Genomic DNA, 20812 nt, shown 5'->3' on the forward strand with positions numbered 1-20812 from the left:
GCGGGGTCATCCTCCCTTCTATTAAAATTCACATCAGCTCCTGCCGCCGGGCTGCAGGTTTCCCACAATGCCACTGCACCTCTCGCATCTGTGCAGCTCTCGGCACCCCATACATGCCCGGGCATTTGTCATTTATTCGAATGCCTCGCGGACTTGGGCCTCAAAGGCTTGCGCCGGGTGTAATGACAGAAGTCCCGGCGATCATGAAGGACAAGAAGCCGCGTATTAAAGCACTCCCGGTAAGTGACATGATGAATGTCTAAGATTTGAAGGATAACCCAGTTAATTTTATTTCGCTTTGAAATTAGAACTAGACAACACCAATCCGGGCTGCTGATGCAACAAACAGGCAGAGGAGTGCCTAAAGGCATAAATAAAGCTAATTGGATTATGTTTTTAGGTCAAGCCTAGCGTTGCAGGGTGCATGCACTGCTCGCTCTGCGAGGCATGCAGTGATAGAGTATGGTGTGTAAGCCTCACCTTCTCTCCGCCCATATTTTTCATTGACTGGTGTCATTGTCCATGGTAAATGCTAGCTTCCTATTTATAATGAGGCTTTTAAGTCCCTCTTTGTTACTGCACTGTCTCCTTTTGTGACCGCCCATCAGGGCTGGATCTTTTATTTGTGGCATTACACGGTCTCCTTCATTAGTCGGTAAACACAATTTTTTTTCAGGTGGCTCTGGCAATGGTAGCCGCGTGTTTATTTTTGCATCGCTCTTTGACTTTAACAATAGCTGCCAGCCAACGCCGCGAGTGCTGTGTGGGGCAGCAGCTATTGGAAAAGTGAAAGTGTGATGCAAATATAAATAAGCGGCTGCCTTTGCTCAACGGTGACATCTTGTTTTACAATGCCTCCAGTACGCGTCCTTTAGCCTTTTATGTTGCTCAGGGCAACCCCAGACACGCTGCTGCTCCCCAGAGAATCCCTTCTCTCACACATACAAGATGGCAGAGGCGCTCGAACCCCGCAATGAATGGAAATTAGCTTACAATGTCAGAGGAGCCTATGCCTGCAAGCCAACCCTCTTGAGTCATACAGTAGGTTCCCAGACCCGATCATTACCTCCTAATTTTGTGCATACTTTTGCCTCTATTTTAATTCAGTCTCTGACCAGCGTTAATATGTTCAGGCGAGGAGCGGTTATCACATAGCTGGTTTTAAACTGAATGACAGGCTAGAGGCAGTACTAGGCGGGCCTTTGTGTCTGCACTTCCCAGTGTTTTTCGGGATTGGTTAGCAAAAATGACCCGCCACGAAAAAGACCGCTCCCCCATCGCTGAAGAAATATTTGGTGTACCGGAAGAGACTTCCCTGTTGCTGCACCTGACGAGATGTCTAAGCTGATCCGGAAGACATGGCCCAGTCGCACTTGAACTGGAACTGCCGGTGGCGCGTGAGACGGCACTGCTGCTGTTGACAACATGCCTCGAGTGCTCCTATGTTGCTGTGTGCAGCAGCTTGTGTCAGAGGGGCTCGCGGAGAGACTGACAAGAGGAGATTCGGCTTTGGTTCATGAGTGGAAACTTTGTCTGCGGAGATGTGAGAGCAGTTGAGTTTGGGCCATCAACGTCAAGCATGGAGTCTGCCTTTCGAGCTGTTAGGCTGAGATGAAAGAACCACACCAGGGCCGGCAGCGTTGAGATCCCAGGATGCGCTAGTGGCTTTGGCTCTGACTGATCAAAATTAGAGTAGGAATTGCTCCTGGCCATTAGTTTGCATAGTCGGTAGTTTTATCAAGGCCGGTTAAAAAGTAGCAGAATACAGTACTTAGCTTATTGAAATGTAAACAGAGCAGAGGAAAGGCATGAAGAGCTCACTTTATTTCGAATTTGTCTAACCCAGCGGTTTAAAACCTTTTGAAATGTGTGGCCCCCACTCATTCACTACTGGAACTCAGGAAACCCCACCTAAGCGGTTTCTATGATTTGAACCTCAACAAAACTGCCAAGTTTCTCAGGTCCTTGCATGACTGTTAGACCAGTTTTGTTTTGCGGGGCATGCAGTATGGGTGTATGGCTGAAGCCCCGCCCACTCTCCGCCCATATATTTAATTGGCTTGTGTTATTGTCCTTCTTAAATGCTGGCTTCCAAGTCGATATTAGCCTTGTCAATCCCTCCTTCGTACCGCCTTGTCTGCATTTGTTACCTCCCATAACGACTGGACCTTTTAACTGTGTGGTTACAAAGTCCGCCTCAAATTGGTTGTGCACACTAATTTGCTTGTTTATTTAATCTACGGCACAGTGTGCTTTCACTTTAGCGGCCGCGCTTATTTATTTAACAGCGCTGGCAGCTTTCACTGCCCTTACTTATTTATTTATTTAATTCACAGCGCGACCGTTTTCACTTTAGCTGCCGTGCTACAAAAGCGGAGGGGAGATCTTTACTGGGAACTTCTTTCAGATTTGCAGAGCTCAGTAGAAGGCTTGCTGTAAGGTTTTCTTCTCTTTTGGTTCATGGTCCTGTGTTGCTGTTGCTTGAGGAGCTGGAGTTCTGATCTTGGAGGCCAATCAAGAAGCGGTCTTTGTGTCGGTGCTTTAAAGGTGACTTGCTTATGTAGCATTAATATTGTATAACAATGGTTATTGGTGAAATCTAGAAGGCAAGGAGATGTTGGCAGACTTTGGAACTTGACAAAATTACTGTGGTTCTGTGCAAGTCACTTATCTTCCTGTGCTTTAAAATTTTATTTTGTGAAGTGTTACTTTATAAAAACTGCCTGTACTGTCCCAATATAACATGCCCATCCCCTCTCTCACTGCAATTTAATTTCTTTTATCTGGTTTCACCTGGCCCTTCCACAAATACGCTGTGCTGTTTGTTATATGTAAGCTAGTAGCATGGTTTACCTTGTCGCTGATGTGTGCTGTCACGTACAGATCCTGGGTTTGAATTTAACAGGACGAACGCAGCCTTTTATCCTTGTGATGCCGATAATATTTTATAGAATACCAGCAACACCTTTCATTTACAGTGTATACCGATTGCAACAAACGTTGGACTAAGTGCTATGAATAGTTAATATGCACAGAATCCCAAGGGTGAGGTGCTAATGATGCTGCTTTAAAAGGGATCTCTGTAAATCTTTTCTTTTCTCTGGAGCGAATCTACGTGCTTTAATAAAAAACAAGCATTTGCAATGCAATAGGTTTGGCATTTGCGAGAGTTTAAGCCATTGGCATTGTAAATGACGATGCCTTTTATATATGTTTAAAAAACCAATATGTAAATAAAAGGCATTGTCATTTACAATGGCAATTGCTCAACTTCTTGCAAATGTGAGACCTATTGCATTGCAAATGATTCTCAAGAAACCCTCTACGAAATGTACAAGCCCCTCTCTTGGCTCAAACATTCGACATGTAGAGACCACAAACTTTTGAGAGGATCCAAGCCCCTCCAGGCGAGAACTTTCCAGTGGACCATAGAACAGGGAGTATCCATGCCAGTGCAGTTGGACCTTCCTTATATGGCCACATGGGAAATAAAGACTCAAGTGGGCAGGGTTAGTCTTATCTCTGTTCATTGGGGGGGGGAGGATGGTTATGTAGAAAGGTAGGATCCTTCTAGTATGGTTATCCCCACTTTTTTGTGCTTGTTGTCAGTGTGTTTTTGACCTAGTCTTATTACTTGCTACTTATGATACGTTCGCAACTCCATTAAGAGTATTAGGATTTGCAGTTTTTACCTGACATCAGTAAAAGATTTTAAAGGGTAGTACATTGCTAGTCATTCTTTGCTATTCAATATAACTGTGAATAACATGCCCATCTGCACTGTTGCAAATTAAATCACTCAACTGTGCTAATTTTTCTTCTCTCTTTTTAGCTTTTATTCCACGTGCTGCTGCAGAAAATGTACTCCAGAAAACCACAAAGCCAAAGGTACAGTGAATTAGAGAGTGAGATTTTTTTTTTGTGTTGATAAGAACTGTTTGTACCTGTTGGAAATTGGGTCTTTAGTTGGCAGTGGTTTGCTCCCTGTCCCAATTGGTACCCTCACTCTCGTCAGGGTAAGGGAGTCGCACAGTTAAGATAACCCCTGCTCCCCCCCTTGGCACCTTGGCACGAGCTGTCAGGATTATCTAAGATGCAATGTGTAAAGTATTTGCACACACACAGTAACATAGTGAAAACAATACAAAAGGAGTCCACACCAGTTTAGAAAAAGTTCTAATACTTATCTGAACAAAACAAGACCAAAATGACAAAAAAATCCGACATACGCAAGTCAAAATCTCACTTTTAGAAGCTTAACCAGGTTAAATCCATAGAAATCAATGGATACGTTTGTTTTAGCACAAAGTACCTTAGATGCTTCAAAAGTCAAACACGAGGCCAGACGCAGGGGAGGTGAGGCGCCGGAAAAGCAAAGCAATGCGTCGGTTCCTAACTACACAGGGTGGTTGATGCATTGGTTCCTTACTGGCAGGGGAGGTGATGTGTTGGTCCCTTACTGCTAAGCAGGCGAGGCGATGTGTCAGTTCTTTACTGCTAGGCAGGGGGGTGATGCTTCGGTTTTTTACTGCTAGGCAGGGTAGGTGATGCATCGGTTTCCAGACACGTGGCCTCGGTTCCTTTCTGCGGTGCGGTGTCAATGAAGAATCGGCACCCATTGACGATGCATCGGAAAAAAAAGACGCGTTGCGTCGATGCAACAGCGGCGAAGCAGGCGCTGTGTCGATTTCACAGTCGCGAAACAGGCGCCTTTGGAGTCGGAGGTGGTGCCGCGGTCATCGGTGACATAAGGCTCGAAACTCACGCTCCGTTGATTCTTCTGACACACTGCGATGGTAAGCTGGGGCTTTTGGTGAAAGCCGTGGTCGATGCGTTAAGCGGGAGCCATGTTTCGGGGCAGGCAACGGCGATGCAGAGATCTTTTTGCAGCGTTGCGACGATAAAACAGGTGCTGGCAGATACATGGATTTTCCCTTTAAGATGGCCAGGTTACTTTTCCAATGGTCTAGGAACTGGCTTTAGCACCACTTGGCAAGTCAGAGCTCTCAGCAGAAGAGGCCAGGTGCTGACGGGTGAAGTTTTTGATGGCCCTAAGGCTTCCTAACAGGAGGCAAGCTCAACTCAAGCTTGGAGAACCTTGGAAGCAGGATATAGAAAGCAAAGTCTATTCCTTTCACTCCCAGGACACTAGCAGCAGGCCAGCACTACAAAGCAACAGGCAGTGAGGCAGTCCCTCCTACAGCATCCATCTCTTCTTCCTGGCGGAATGTCCTTAGTCCAGAAGTGTTCTGATTTTGGGGTATCAGAAGTCCAGTACTTATACCCCTTTCTGTCTTTGATGTAGGCAAACTTCAAAGGAAAGTCTTTGTAGTGCACAAGACGCTGCCTTTCCTTGACCTGGCTCCAGGCACACTACAAGGTATTGGAGACAGCTTTGTGTGAGGACAGGCATAGCTCTATTAAGGTGTCAGCAACAAGTTCTACCAATACTCTAGCTCAGGAAAGCCCGTCAGCCTGGTGATGGCCCATCAGGATACGCAAGGCACACCTCAACTTCCTTTTGTGACTGTCTAGAGTGAATGCACAAGAACCCAACTGTCACCCAACCCAGACGTGTATTCTACAGCCAGGCAGAGGCACAGAATGGTTAAACAAGAAAATGCCCACTTTCTAAAAGTTGCATTTTCAAACTTACAATTCAAAAACCAACTTAACAAAAAGATGTATTTTTTTTAAAATTGTCGAAATGGCAGTTTAAGACTGCACTCACAGACATTGAAGTGGCAGGTCTGAGACATGTTTGCAGGGCTCCTCATGTGGGTGGCACAATCCAGTGGTGCAGGCCCACTAGAAGCATTGGATTTACAGACCCTGGGCACCCCTGATGCACTGTACTAGGGACTTACTAGTACATCAAATATGCCAATTGTAGAGAACCCAATTTACATTACATTTTACTCAGGGAGCACTTGCACTTTAACACTTGTCAGTAGTGGTAAAGTGCCCAGAGTCCTGAAACCAGCAAAAATGAAGTCAGAAAAATACATGAGGAAGACTAAACGTTTGGGGATAACCCTGCAAAAAGGGTCAGGTCCAACAGTACCTGTTTGTTGACTGAAGAAAGTGCATTCAGTATGCACACTGACAATGACAACATGAAGCAAAAGGGTTGTAAACTGCCGATAAAACGGTATATGTCTTTACATTTCGATATGCCAATGGTCATGTGGTTTTCTGTGGACGCAGGGACTTGAGCTCTTTGATGGATAAGCAGTGGTGGTAGTCAGACTATCACAGTCATGGTGTATGTTGAGGTGTGAAAGACATGACACATTGTCATAGGGGTGTGTTCGTGGGGAATAAAGAACACTGGGAGCCGTGTAGCAATCAGTGGCATTCTGTGGAATTATAGGACAGACAATATCAGGGTCGGACTGGCTTATAGAGCAATTTGGAAGTACCAGGAAGGCTTGTCTGACAAGTCAGTGTGAGATCTTTTTTGTGGCTGTTTGTGGGCCTGATATTTGGTTTGGTGGAAAGGTGTTTACTCTTGACTTGCCCGGTATTACACCAAACACCGCCTGCAGCAAGCACAAATGCATACGGTCTCCCATACCTTCCAAAACACAAATTCATCTTTGGAGTTAAAAACGGCACTGATATGCAAATGGGCGCCACTTTTAAGCTATCTGATGAACTAATGAGGGCCACTTTTATTTTGCGCTTCGGCCTAAGCGGAGTTGCTCACCCACACAGGCTTGCAAGTGGCTTCCTGTATTAATGACTGGAAGTCAATATATATATTGACGCTTTGGTTTCAGCTTGTACTAGTGGTGACATAGTCTAAAAAAACAGAAAGTCAGAAAACTCCACAATCTGTCCATGGCAATTGTTGACCATTGTTTACGTGGCACTTCAGCAGTATTCAGATTGTCTTAGAAGCCCTTATTTAATACAAAGCACGTGTAAAATACACATTTATATGTTGGGGAAACCCTTTGTATTGGAATACCTGCGAATATTTACCTAGCATCTTTTATGATTGCCACAAATCTGTCCTCTGTATGTTGAAGAGGGTCGAATTTAATATTAAAGCAATATCTAAACTGAGTTTTGCTACATGCAGTACTAGGAAATACATGTGGCAGGCTAATCTACCCCATGACAGTTTACTGTGTAATGCAGACGGAAATCATTGACGTTATGAAATTATCAGCATAACTTTGATCTATGTGCCGTAGAACGTTAACTTGAAGCAAGTGAGACAAGTCAAATGAATTATGTGGAGGTTGTCATTAATGTATTAACCACTTAAAAACTAACTGCGGCTAACAAACCCCTTACAGTTCTCGTAAATCTGAAACAGACGGACCCAGGCATAACTATTGACACTGTCACGTAATAAACTATTACTATAACGTTGTGTTTAATTTAAAACAGTGGGTTGGAAAGAAATGTAACTTTTTGAAGGAGTGGTAATTTCAAGCTGAGTACCTGCCTTGCAGCAATTCCTTTAATTATTTTAAACTACAGGGTAGTGGGAGTGACACCTCATAAAACCTGACCCATCGCCTCAATTCACAATTATCCAACTATAGTTTTATCCTGTCTTTGAGTTCCAAATTCGTCCACTATTGTGAAGAGCCTTTTCGAATAGAGATGTTTTAAACAAACATGGAGAGAAGGAAGCCGGCTCTAGTTCAAGGATGGAACATTGTAATGTCACAACAGCGGAAAACAGGATCTGATAGAGACTTCTAACCACAGATTCCCCACCTTAGACTGTCTCCCAGGCATCAGACTGGATCCAGCTAATCTTGAGCAGTACCTATGTGCGCCGGGAGGTGGCGTTGACGGTGTCTGCATTGGAAGTAATGTCTCGATGCCTTCATAATCGCCACCCTGGGGCGCTGACATCTGCTCCTGTTTTTTTTGTGCCAACAGCGCAGATCTAGAGAGCTACCTCAGCCAATTTTTGGCCAACTCTTTGTAACTTTTGTAAATTTTATTTTTGGAGCTTGCTCCCGGTGTGCTAGGGACATGTCCCCTGCAAAACACTATGATGTCAATCCTTGTGAGAACTGCCACTCTCAGATGTCGGTGTCATCCCCACCTAGTTTGTTTCTGGGGCTTGGTCACGACCCCAGGGCCTGCGTCGAGTTCAAGTCCGTGCACCCAAATGCAATCCATGAGAGGGCTCTGAAACTTCTGGCGGCATGGTAGAAGAAGGCTATGCGTTATTCCCTGTCCCGATCTTGTTCCCTTTGGACCCTCTACAGGCAGATCCAGGAGTTATTCCCATAGCCGTCGAGATCCAAGACCTCATATGCTAAGTCGGTAAGACTAAGAAGCACAAGAAGAAGTTGAAGCGTTCCTAGAGTTCACCTGTTTGACCTTGTGCTTCTAGGCCCCGCTCCCTACCTGCAGAGCTGGTGTCCGAGTCCGCCACGCGCTACCCGGAGGTTTGCAACACCTGCCCAGTTATGTAAATTCTACGATGCCATGCAAGTCATCTCTGGGCCCCATCTCCCTTTGGTGCACCTTTGGTCCCCACAGAGCCGAGAGGTACCCTGGCTGGGTTACCGCAGATAGGTTCACCTTTGATGCCAGTCGGGCCTTCAGGATCAATTCCTAGATCTGGGGCCATGCCTCCCCTGCCATATCGCCGTCTGCGCAGTATGACCTCAAGTCCATCATTGTTCCAGACATTGAACCAGCGCCGCCTCAGCGGTGCTCGATGCCATGACCGGTGTCATCCTATCCCTATCAATTCCTGGCCTTTTCTCCGCTGGATTCATCCCATGACCCCCAGGAGGATGATGAGGAGGAGGAGTATGGTTCTTTGGGGAGGACCATTGCTGATGATAAACAGTGGCATGTTGTCCCCCCTGGGCCAGGCTACGATGAAAGTTGCATCATTCGCCACATTCATGCACAGGGCTGCGGAGGTCCTTGACCTTTTGCTCCACGTTATCAAGTCAAACGTCTTGACCCTGGTGCTTTAGGCAGGGGCAGGTGACCCAGAACCAGTGCTGCCCTTTAATGCAGCCCTCACTGCCACTTGAATTGGGGCCTGGGATGAACCATGCACAGGGGCTCCTGTGCACTGCGTTATTGCCCAATGGCATCGTCCCCTCCAGGGGGACCCAGCATTCCTTTCCCAGCACCCCTTCCTGAAGAGCCTGGTGGTCCAGTCCTCCTCGGCCAAAATCAACCCGAGGGTGTTCTCATCACACCACCAGATAGGAGGTCCAAGAGGCTGGATATCTTTGGGAAGTGCACCTTTATTTCCACCAGCCTTGCATTGCAGTCGGTGAACACCACATGCCTCTTGGGCCTCTATTCCCATGTGTTGTGGGATTTGGTCAGGGAGCTGCTTCCCAAGCTACCTGAGGAGGACTGGGCCATTCTCAATCAGGCTTTATTGGATGGCAGGGATACGGCTAAGTTCGCCATAGGATGTGGACTGGTGACCAGGACTCGCTTGGTAGGCCCATGGCCTATACAGTGGCGCTTTGTCACCACGCTTGGTTAAGGTCCACTGGGTTTTTGGGGGGGGGGGGTGCTCAGTCAGCCTTGATTGACATGCCCTTCGATGGTTCCTGCCTGTTCAGGAAGAAGGCAGACGTGGCACTTAAGCGATTCCGCAAGAGCAGGGTCACCATCTGATCTTTGGGCCTCTCCCTTTTGACTCAGCCGCAACAACAGTCCTTTTGCCCCTTCTTTGGCAGAGGCAATTTTGGGCATCCACTGTACCAGCCCTACTCGGTACAAAAGATGGCCCAGTCCTTTCGGGAAAGTGGCCGTGGAGAACAAAGTGGATGCAGGAACCATACACAGCAAGCTGCCAAGTCCCACACCCCTTCCCTCAGCTACCTCAGCCCGAAACCTCTTTAGTGTGCCCTGAAACCTGCACACCCACCCTGTGGTGGGGCAGGATCCGAGATCACCTGTCTCAATGGTCCAGCATCAAATCGGACCTCCTGAATTCACTGGGGTTTCCGATCAACGAGCCATTGTGACACAGTGCAGTTTTGGCTTATCTTTCGGAACAGCGAATCTGGGATAATCAGGCTATAATACCGATGTTTCAGCCTTCATTATGGATTTCGGTGAGACGGACTCTGAGGCTGGTCGGCCTTCTGGCCTACTGCTTCCTGCTGGTAAAACATGCCAGCTGACATATGTGGCCTCTGCAGTGGCACCTGAAGTTCTATTGGGCCCAGCAGTGGGAATCTCTCCAGTATAGTCCAGATATCGGAGGGCATTGCAAAAGACCTGCAGAGGTGGCTTATGAACCACAATTGGGTCAGTGGCAGACCCCTCACCCTTCCCCACACGGATCTCACAGTGGTGACAGATGTGTCCCGTCTGGGTTAGGGCAGACATCTGGGAAAGGTGGAAGTCGGAGGACTCTGGTCTCTGGCAGAGCCCCAGATCCACATCAGTTTGTTGGAACTGGGAGCAATTTGTCTAGCTCTAAAAGCCTTCCTACTGTCCAGAAAAGGAAAGCTGGTTCAGGTGTTCACAGACAACGCCAGCCCCATGTGGTATTGCAACAAGCAGGGGGAGGGGGAGGTAATTGATCCTGTGCCAAGAGACTATGCACCTCTGGAACTGGCTGGAGCGTCAAGACATTTTCCTGGTTGTTCAGAATCTGGCTGGCTCTTTGCCGAAGATGCCTGGGGGACTACAAATGGCACCTGCAATTGGAGGTGGCACACACTCTTCTTCTGGAGTGGGGCAACCCTTAGCTTGATCTGTTCGCCACCGCTGAGAACTTGGCAATGTCATTGCTTCTACGAGTTGTAGTTTCCTAAGCAGCTCTCGCTCGGAGACCCATTTTGTCCCGAGTGCAGTTCAGGACTTCTGTGCGCCTTTCTGCCAATAGTACTGCTACTGCCCCGAGTTCTTAAGAAGATTTGGGCCAACTAGGCCCAAGTCATCTTAGGGGCTCTGGACTGGATACAGAGGGTGTGGTGCCCAGATCGCATGAGCTTTAACATTGCTCCTCAGATCAGGCTGTCCCTTTGGGAGGACTGCCTGTCGCAGCAACAGGGCAGGGTGCTGCACCCAAACCTGCGTACCCTTCAACTTCATACGTGGAGATTGAGCTATGGCAGTTGAGTGTTTGATCTTCCTCCCAAACTCTGATGTCCCTTTGGCAGCCAGATATCCTTGTACCACATCCATCTACATTTGCTGTTGGGAGATGTTTGTGGCATGGTGTTCCACATGCCTGGTGGATCCACTTTCTACTTCTCTGTCAAAGGTTTTGTTAGTTTTTCTTTCCATTGCCTGGCAATGCTTTGCTTTGAGCACTTTCAAAGGTTATTTGTCGGCCATCTCAGCCTTCCTGTGGCTGACGGATCAACTTACTCTCTTTAAGTCACCAGTTATGATTAGTTTCCTAAGAGGTTTACAGCATCTTTTTCAGCATCCAGTTCTGCCCACACATCAGGTGGTATGCACAGTATCAGGAGGTTGATCATGAATGACACTTCAAAGGCATAGTCTGTTGGGTATCGGACGTGTATAAGTAGAAAGTGGTGAATGCTTTAGTAATATCCCGGGGATGGTTAAGTAGTACGTTTGTCATAGATCACCAGAATCAGCGATGTAGCCTCTTTGTGTCCGCTTCAGTGCAAGAAGGCAACCAGCTTTCCCCCCTCGCTCGTATTGGCAAACTTTATCGATTAAGGGTTTATTCAGGCTGTTGCATAAGTAGAATATTGCGCTCCAATTCCATCCTGGCCAGCATTTGCAATTTCCCTATGATAGGGATCAGAACAGTAGAGCCTATGAAGTCTGGGAATTTTGGGCTCCAATAACACTTTCTTTTCCCGGGTCTGGTGACTTAGTAGATTAATGCTTCCACTGTAGGGGCCTGTGTTCGACCTCATGGTGACCGGTTCAAATCCTGGCAGGTCCACTCAGCCTTTCATCCTTCTGAAGTCAATAAAATGAGTTTCACTGAGTTGGGTAACAATAAATACTTTTTTTTTATTTGATCTGTTGTACTCGTTTTTTGAAAAGTAATATAGATGACAAGCATGTCCAGTACTGAATTGAGACATCGTTACAGGGTTATAGCAGATACATACAACTACAGTTCTCAGATTAGTTTGAGACAACAGCTGCAGATCCTGTTCTAGCTTATAAAGTCATGGTGACTATATTGTCATGCATTGATGTTTTCCGGTTGAGCACACCACCATGTGCCTGTGTCTGTGCTGTGCCATTTATAATTTCAGATCTTATTATCTTTAACCCCTTGTATGCCCATGACGAGCTGGACTCGTCATGGAGCACAGTCGCGCTGTGCCCATGACGAGTCCAGCTCGTCATGAGGCATTCCCTAGGGAACCTACCAAACCCACACATTTCTGAAAACTAGACACCCGGGGGATTCCAGGGAGGTATGGCTTGCGTGCATCCCCCAACGTTTCCTTACCCAGAATGCCCTGCAAACCTCAAATTTAGCTTAACAAATCACCTTTTTCACACATTTTTGTGTGGGAAAGTTGTGGCATCACCGGGCTGACACAAATTTCCTACAACCCAGCGTTCCCCCGGGTCTCCCGATAAAAACGGTGCCTCCCTCGTGTGGGAGGCCCAAGTACTCGCGACAGGCAAGGGTCCAAAACGTAGTGCGCCTCAACAGGCAAGGTTCCTAAACGTAGTGCGCCTCACTACGTTTTGGGCCCTTGCCTGTCGCGGGTACTTGCGCCTCCCACACGAGTGAGGCACCTTTTTTATCGGGAGACCCGGGCGAACGCTGGGTGGTAGGAAATTTGTGTCAGCCCGGTGATGCCACAACTTTCCCACACAAAAATGTGTGAAAAAGGTGATTTTTTCAGCTAAATTTGAAGTTTGCAGGGCATTCTGGGTAAGGAAACGTTGGGGGATCCACGCAAGCCATACCTCCCTGGAATCCCCCGGATGTCTAGTTTTCAGAAATGTGTGGGTTTGGTAGGTTCCCCTAGGTGGCCGCTGAGCACCAGGTCAAAAACCCAGGTGACCCCCCTTGCAAAACCAGGTCGTTTTGAGGTAGGCAATTTTCATGTTGCCTCAATACGTTTTGGGCCCTTGCCTGTCGCGGGTACTTTGGCCTCCCACACGAGTGAGGCACCGTTTTTATCGGGAGACCCGGGGGAACGCTGGGTGGTAGGAAATTTGTGTCAGCCCGGTGATGCCACAACTTTCCCTCACAAAAATGTGTGAAAAAGGTGATTTTTTCCAGCTAAATTTGAGGTTTGCAGGGCATTCTGGGTAAGGAAACGTTGGGGGATCCACGCAAGCCATACCTCCCTGGAATCCCCCGGGTGTTTAGTTTTCAGAAATGTGTGGGTTTGGTAGGTTTCCCTAGGTGCCGGCAGAGCTAGGGTTAAACAACTACAGCTAGGCACTTTGCCAAAAAAGGTTAATTTTTCACTGCGAAATTGAGGTGTGTCCATGATGCGTTTTGCGCCGTTTCCTGTCGCGGGCACTAGGCCGACCCACACAAGTAGGGTACCATTTTTATCGGAAGACTTTGGGGAACACGGGGTGGGTGGAAATTTGTGGATCCACGCAGATTCCAGAACTTTCCACCAGAGAAATGTGGGGAAAAGGTGTTAATTTTTTAGGTTTGCAAGGGATTCTGGGTAGCAGAACCTGGTGGGAGGCAGTCAAGTCACCCCATCCTGGATTCCCCTGGGTGTCTAGTTTTCAAAAATGTATAGGTTTGCTAGGTTTCCCTAGGTGCCGGCAGAGCTATGGTTCAAAAACTACAGCTAGGCACTTTGCCTAAAAAGGGTCATTTTTCGCTACAAAATTGAGGTGTGTCCACGTTACGTTTTGCGCCGTTTCCTGTCGTGGGCACTAGGCTGACCCACACAAGTGAGGTACCATTTTTCTCGGAAAACTTTGGGGAACGCGGGGTGGGTGGAAATTTAAGGATCCACGCAGATTCCAGAACTTTCCACCAGAGAAATGTGGGGAAAATGCGTTCTTTTGACAATTTTTTAGGTTTACAGAGGATTCTGGGTAACAGAACCTGGTGGGAGGCAGTCAAGTCACCCCATCCTGGATTCCCCTGGGTGTCTAGTTTTCAAAAATGTATAGGTTTGCTAGGTTTCGCTTGGTGCCGGCAGAGCTATGGTTCAAAAACTACAGCTAGGCACTTTGCCAAAAAAGGGTAATTTTTCACAGCGAAATTGAGGTGTGTCCACGTTGCGTTTTGCGCCGTTTCCTGTCGCGGGCACTAGGCTGAGCCACACAAGTGAGGTACCATTTTTCTCGGAAGACTTTGGGGAACGCGGGGTGGGTGAAAATTTGTGGATCCACGCAGATTCCAGAAGTTTCCACCAGAGAAATGTGGGGAAAAAGTGTTTTTTTGGGCAATTTGTTAGGTTTGCAAGGGATTCTGGGTAACAGAACGTGGTGGGAGGCAGTCAAGTCACCCCATCCTGGATTCCCCTGGGTGTCTAGTTTTAAAAAATGTATAGGTTTGCTAGGTTTCCCTAGGTGCTGGCAGAGCTATGGTTCAAAAACTACAGCTAGGCACTTTGCCTAAAAAGGGTCATTTTTCGCTACACAATTGAGGTGTATCCATGTTACGTTTTGCGCCGTTTCCTGTCGCGGGCACTAGGCTGACCCACACAAGTGAGGCACCATTTTTCTCGGAAGACTTTGGGGAACGCGGGGTGGGTGGAAATTTGTGGATCCACGCAGATTCCAGAACTTTTCACCAGTGAAATGTGGGGAAAATGCGTTTTTTTGGCAATTTTTTAGGTTTGCAAGGGATTCTGGGTAACAGAACCTGGTGGGAGGCAGTCAAGTCACCCCATCCTGGATTCCCCTGGGTGTCTAGTTTTTAAAAATGTATAGGTTTGCTAGGTTTCGCTAGGTGCCGGCAGAGCTATGGTTCAAAAACTACAGCTAGGCACTTTGCCAAAAAAGGGTCATTTTTCACAGCGAAATTGAGGTGTGTCCACGTTGCGTTTTGCGCCGTTTCCTGTCGCGGGCACTAGGATGACCCACACAAGTGAGGTACCATTTTTCTCAGAAGACTTTGGGGAACGCGAGGTGGGTGAAAATTTGTGGATCCACGCAGATTCCAGAAGTTTCCACCAGAGAAATGTGGGGAAAAAGTGTTTTTTTGGGCAATTTGTTAGCTTTGCAAGAAATTCTGGGTAACAGAACGTGGTGGGAGGCAGTCAAGTCACCCCTTCCTGGATTCCCCTGGGTGTCTAGTTTTCAAAAATGTATAGGTTTGCTAGGTTTCCCGAGGTGCCGGCAGAGCTAGGGTTAAAAAACTACAGCTAGGCACTTTGCTAAAAAAGGGTCATTTTTCGCTACAAAATTGAGGTGTGTCCACGTTACGTTTTGCGCCGTTTCCTGTCGTGGGCACTAGGCTGACCCACACAAGTGAGGTACCATTTTTCTCGGAAGACTTTGGGGGACGCGGGGTGGGTGGAAATTTGTGGATCCACGCAGATTCCAGAACTTTTCACCAGTGAAATGTGGGGAAAATGCGTTTTTTTGGCAATTTTTTAGGTTTGCAAGGGATTCTGGGTAACAGAACCTGGTGGGAGGCAGTCAAGTCACCCCATCCTGGATTCCCCTGGGTGTCTAGTTTTTTAAAATGTATAGGTTTGCTAGGTTTCGCTAGGTGCCGGCAGAGCTATGGTTCAAAAACTACAGCTAGGCACTTTGCCAAAAAAGGGTCATTTTTCACAGCAAAATTGAGGTGTGTCCACGTTGCGTTTTGCGCCGTTTCCTGTCGCGGGCACTAGGATGACCCACACAAGTGAGGTACCATTTTTCTCAGAAGACTTTGGGGAACGCGAGGTGGGTGAAAATTTGTGGATCCACGCAGATTCCAGAAGTTTCCACCAGAGAAATGTGGGGAAAAAGTGTTTTTTTGGGCAATTTGTTAGCTTTGCAAGGGATTCTGGGTAACAGAACGTGGTGGGAGGCAGTCAAGTCACCCCTTCCTGGATTCCCCTGGGTGTCTAGTTTTCAAAAATGTATAGGTTTGCTAGGTTTCCCGAGGTGCCGGCAGAGCTAGGGTTAAAAAACTACAGCTAGGCACTTTGCTAAAAAAGGGTAATTTTGCATTGTGAAAATGTGGTGTGTTCACGTTGGGTTTTGAGCCATTTCCTGTTGTGGGCACTATGCCTACCCCTACAAGTTATGTTATGTTATTGTAATTTGTATAGCGCGCGATTACCAAATAGGTGTCCTGGCGCTGTCCATTACTCCCTAGACCAAAAAAACGGAATTATTTAACAAACAACCAAGTCTTCAGCGCTTTCCTAAATTGAAGTAAGTTTTCCATGCATCGCAAGTGAAGTGGCAGACCGTTCCACAGCTTGGCTGCACCGTATGAAGTGAGGTACCATTTTTATCGGGAGACTTAGGGTAATTCAGATTTGTAAAGGAACTGTTATTACCTATTGACTTTCGATGCATTTCTGCCTTCCAAATGAAAGACATTGTGTAAAAAAGAAGCCATTCTAAAAAATGACTGATAATTCTCATGCTAGTATGAGTATTCCCAATTTCGGAAATGTGCAAATATCTACTGTTTCTAAACTCTATATTTTGTTCCCATTTCAGAAATACATAGGTGTCTTTCATACCGACTTTTCCATGTACACATTTTTACAGAATAATTACTATATACCCGGTACATAATAAAAAACCATTGCAAGTTGCTGCTCAGTTTTTGGCTCTGGGTTCGTCGGGTTCTTGGTGAACCTACAAGTCCTATATATCCCCAAAACCAGAAATGTCCAGCGGATGTAACGGTATATTGCTTTCAAAGAGCTGTCTAAATTAGAAGAAGTTACAGGTGAAAACGTTGACACAAAAGGCGCTTTTTTTCAACAAAGTTTCAATTTATCCTATATTTAACTGTTAGTTTCTATAAAGAAACCTTGATGGATCTACACAAATGACCCCTTGCTGAATTCAGAATTTTGTCTACTTCTCCAAAATGTATAGGTTTCCAGGATCCATTATTGCTTTTGTACCCATTTCTACCATTAACTGGAAGGAGGTCGAAAGCACAAAAAATAGCAAAAATAGGCTATGTCCCAGAAAAATGGCAAAACTGTGTAAAAAATGTTGGGTTTCTGACAAAAGTCTGATATCCCCTGAAAGCTGGGAAAATGGTGATTTCAGACCCACTCACCCTTTTTTGATAACACTTGCAGGGAAAAACCCAGATGCTTTCATTTGCAGCCCGTTTTTCCCATTTTCCCAAAAAAAACCTAAATTTAGCTGTATTTTGGCTCATTTCTGTGACCCCTCCAGGGGAATCCACAAACCCTGAGTACCCTCAGAATCCCCATGATGTTGGAAGAAAAGGACGCAAATTTGGCGTGGATACCTTATGTGGTCAAAAAGTTACAGGGGCCTCAGCGCGCACTACCCCAAATAGCCAAAAAAGGGCGTGGCACAGGAGGGGGAACAGGCCTGGCAGCGAAGGGGTCAACTAGTGAAGTAATAGAACTCTAAGGAAGAGAAACATGGGGCCTGGGCAGTGGTAGAGGTAGTAACATTTTCTATCACGGCGCCTTAACATCTTGAGTAATGCCTCTGTTGGGAACCCTGCAATGTATACACTCTACTCTAAGTTTAGTGTGTGCGTGCTTTTGTTGACATGTCACAGTTACCTATGGGGGCCTTTGCAATTAATTGCCAGGATCATTTTGTCATAGGTCTGCGTTGTCGCCCGCGTTCACAATAAATATCTGCTATTCAACACCAAGATAACCTTGGTGAACGTGCTCATTAAATGTTATGCTTTCAAACTGCTTTTTATGTGCCTTGGCGACAGCCCATCTCAGTAGGCCTTGCATATACAACTTTCCTGCTGCCCACAGAGTTTGCAGGTATGATACTGACACTGTATTAAGATCTAGATAAACCTTAAAGTATCTCATCATGTTCTTCTTTTCTTCAGGTTGTTTACACAGGGGTGTCCATCCTCCAGTTTCTGTCTATTGGAATCAAGAGACATCAGCCAATCTCTAAACTGATTAGAACGTGATCCTATACACAGCTAATTATGATAGAACAGTAGGCAATTCTAGGAAGAATGTCAGTTTGTGTAGGAATTACTCTATTCTGGATTCCATGCCATGCGTGTAAGACAAATTATAATCTCGTTCTGTAGGATGAAGAAGCCTCCATGCATCAACAAGAGACTGATCTGACATTAAGTCCTGAGCAGTCATCTGTCCTATGCTATGAATATCTGGTCACCTCAACAGATCTAGCCCTGGATCTATTGTTTCATTTCCAGTCACCTATTTTTTTTTTTTTTTTTTTGAAAACCTTTATTGAGATATAGTAAATGAACATATCAGACCGCCATAGGCACCTATTACAATGAGTTGCTCCCGCGAGCTCATCTGAACCGATCCGGTGTCTCTCACACAGCCATTTAGCCGACATCCCAGAGGACCGGTGGCATTGCAATAATAACATGACATCAAGCAGTCCGGACTGAATCACTACAGAACAGTGAAAGACGTATTTGCCCCCAGCCTGCACAGTAGCCTGACATGCCCGCATGACCAACACACCGTTGTCCAACCTCTACCGCAAATCTGGTCGAGCTCCTAAGATTTTGTAAACCATATCTCAACGCCCACCCCCCCACCCCACCCGCCACCATTCCACTGTCTCCTCCATCGTTACTTCTGCGTGTACACGCTTTCGCAAGCCCAGACGCCAAAATCTGACCAGCCACTGCGCCCCCCGCTTTCAGGCCATTCCAACCCTGCAACTCTCGTTCACGCCTCACTTGCACACTGCTAGGAAGCGCAAGCCGCGGTCGGAGGGCACCCCAGCTCCCCTCCCACTGACCAGCGTCCATCCCAGGCGGTGCACCAACATCATAGCCCATCACACCACAATAGAGTTCTATTCTTGTGTCGCGCCGCCCACCGTCCCTCTGTGCGCACCCGGGGCTTCACTTTGTGTCTCCCCCTGACCGGCTGCCTCGGGGTCTCCGGCAGTCAGGTATGTTCTATACAACGCCCAAAAGTTCTTGGGGCCACTCTTAGGGGGTAACAGTTCGCTATACGTTTCCGCCTGCGTGCTGCAATACAGCATATCTCTAATTTCCAGTCACCTATTATCACAAGTTCCCCAAGACCATTTTCTGTTAGGATCCTATTGAAGCTGGTGAAAAAGGAATATTTTGCATTATTGGTGCATAGAAGTAGCAGATTCCCAAGACATGCTTCTGAAGTGCAATGTTGGCAAAGACTGAAGCCCCATTAAGGGTAATGGCTGTGATGGCTCGCTGTTTGTAGCATTTGTCTTGCTAATGACGTAAGAAGCACATTATGATCAGGGTTGGAGAGTTACCGGCCCAAATGTTCCTCATTCTCAGCTTGTGTGCCCTTTAAAACTCGAGAGGCGGATGAAAATCATCTTCAAGCAGTTTGGGGAGGAAGGTCACCATGAATCCTACCGTCATTACTTTCTTCCATTTCAGGGGTTACGTATGAGCAAACATTGTCCCGTCTACTGCGATCCTCTAGGTCCATGTGTTTTCTTTGCAGCTGCCAACAATCCATGCCCCATTCAGTGGCTTCATCAACCCTCTATTCCAAGACTGCATGATACTTCTCAGAGGTGCTTAGTCAGATATTGAAGAGTCACAATTCCATATGCATCAACTTCAGAGCTTCTATTTCCACCAAGGAAGATTCCAAAGTGGTAATGGAGGCTTTACTATCTTTTTTTTCTTTTAATTCTCTTTATTCAAAGTTGCAGTTGAACATAGTGCAGGAATGGACATCCAGGACATTGGTAATCGCCCTATTTCTCTCTGTAACAGAGATTAATCTGTATATTACATTTATCTGTTCATGTGGCCTTGTTCTAGTCGCTCTCTGTACACATAATCAATGCACTCTGCTACAAATAGTAGTGTCTAATTACAGAAACATTTTGTACTTCCAAAAAGAGAAGGAGGAAAAAAGGTGCCATTGTAACAAACTGGGGGGTGGAGGGGATAGGTAGAGGGAAGGTAGGGGAGGTGCAAGACCTATTAGCCTCAACTTGCCTAGGCTGTTGTTATCTATCACATTAGTATGCGCGGCTGGCGCCTGCCTAGTTACCACTGCTCGCCCGGGGTCTAAGGCTGTGGGGGCTCCTCTCTTTCTTCGTGCGATCGGATATATGTTTGTAGAGGGCTCCATATATCTTTAGGTTGGGACTGCGTGGGCATTAGTTCCCATCATGCCACCAAATGCTCTTGGCAGAACGCTGTGTTTCTTAGCCATTACTCTCTATGCGGTACCCATGTCAAACCCCAACTTATTGCAATACGTCTCTTAGTGAGCAGTTGAAGCATAACTGTCAACTTTCTGCTGTCAGGTGGAAGGTCCTTAACATAGCCAAGCAGCGCTGTCAGAGGGGATCTCGCCATGGGCCAGCCTGTAATTTCTTCAATGGCGTCCAAACTGGTCACCCAGTAGTGTCGTATTTGAGGTCACTCCCACGCAAGGTGATTGAAAGTTGCGTCGGGGGAGCTACATCTCGGGCATCGTGCCTCAGGGATCCGTCCGATTTTGTGAAGCCAAGCTGGAGTCCTGTAAAGGCGGTGGAGGAACTTGAAGTGTATGAGGTGCAGTCTGTAGTTTGGGGAGATTGTGTGTGCCTGCGTGCTGGAGAATGCCATTGCTCCTGCGTGATTGAGATGTCCAACACGGCCTCCCATTCCCGATGTGCGCGCGGTGTTCAAACTGTAGCCGTGTGTTGCATATCAAAGTATAGGCGTATAATGATCTTGTACCGGGAGGGGTTTTTTGGGGAGCGCTCCAGCATCTGAAATGTGGGG

The 20812-nt window shown here is 46.8% G+C and overlaps 1 protein-coding gene across 1 annotated transcript in view; it reads left to right on the forward strand.

Annotated features, from left to right (window-relative positions):
* The window catches only part of B3GLCT (beta 3-glucosyltransferase), a 974893-nt gene that overhangs the window by 39421 nt on the left and 914660 nt on the right, over positions 1-20812 (forward strand). Inside the window, exon 2 of the mRNA XM_085621666.1 lies at positions 3833-3888. Within this exon, the coding sequence (XP_085477792.1) occupies positions 3833-3888 (56 nt within the window). The remainder of the gene's footprint in view (positions 1-3832; positions 3889-20812) is intronic.

The sequence above is a fragment of the Triturus cristatus genome, chromosome 8 (genome assembly GCF_964204655.1).
Source record: "Triturus cristatus chromosome 8, aTriCri1.1, whole genome shotgun sequence".
NCBI lineage: Eukaryota > Metazoa > Chordata > Amphibia > Caudata > Salamandridae > Triturus > Triturus cristatus.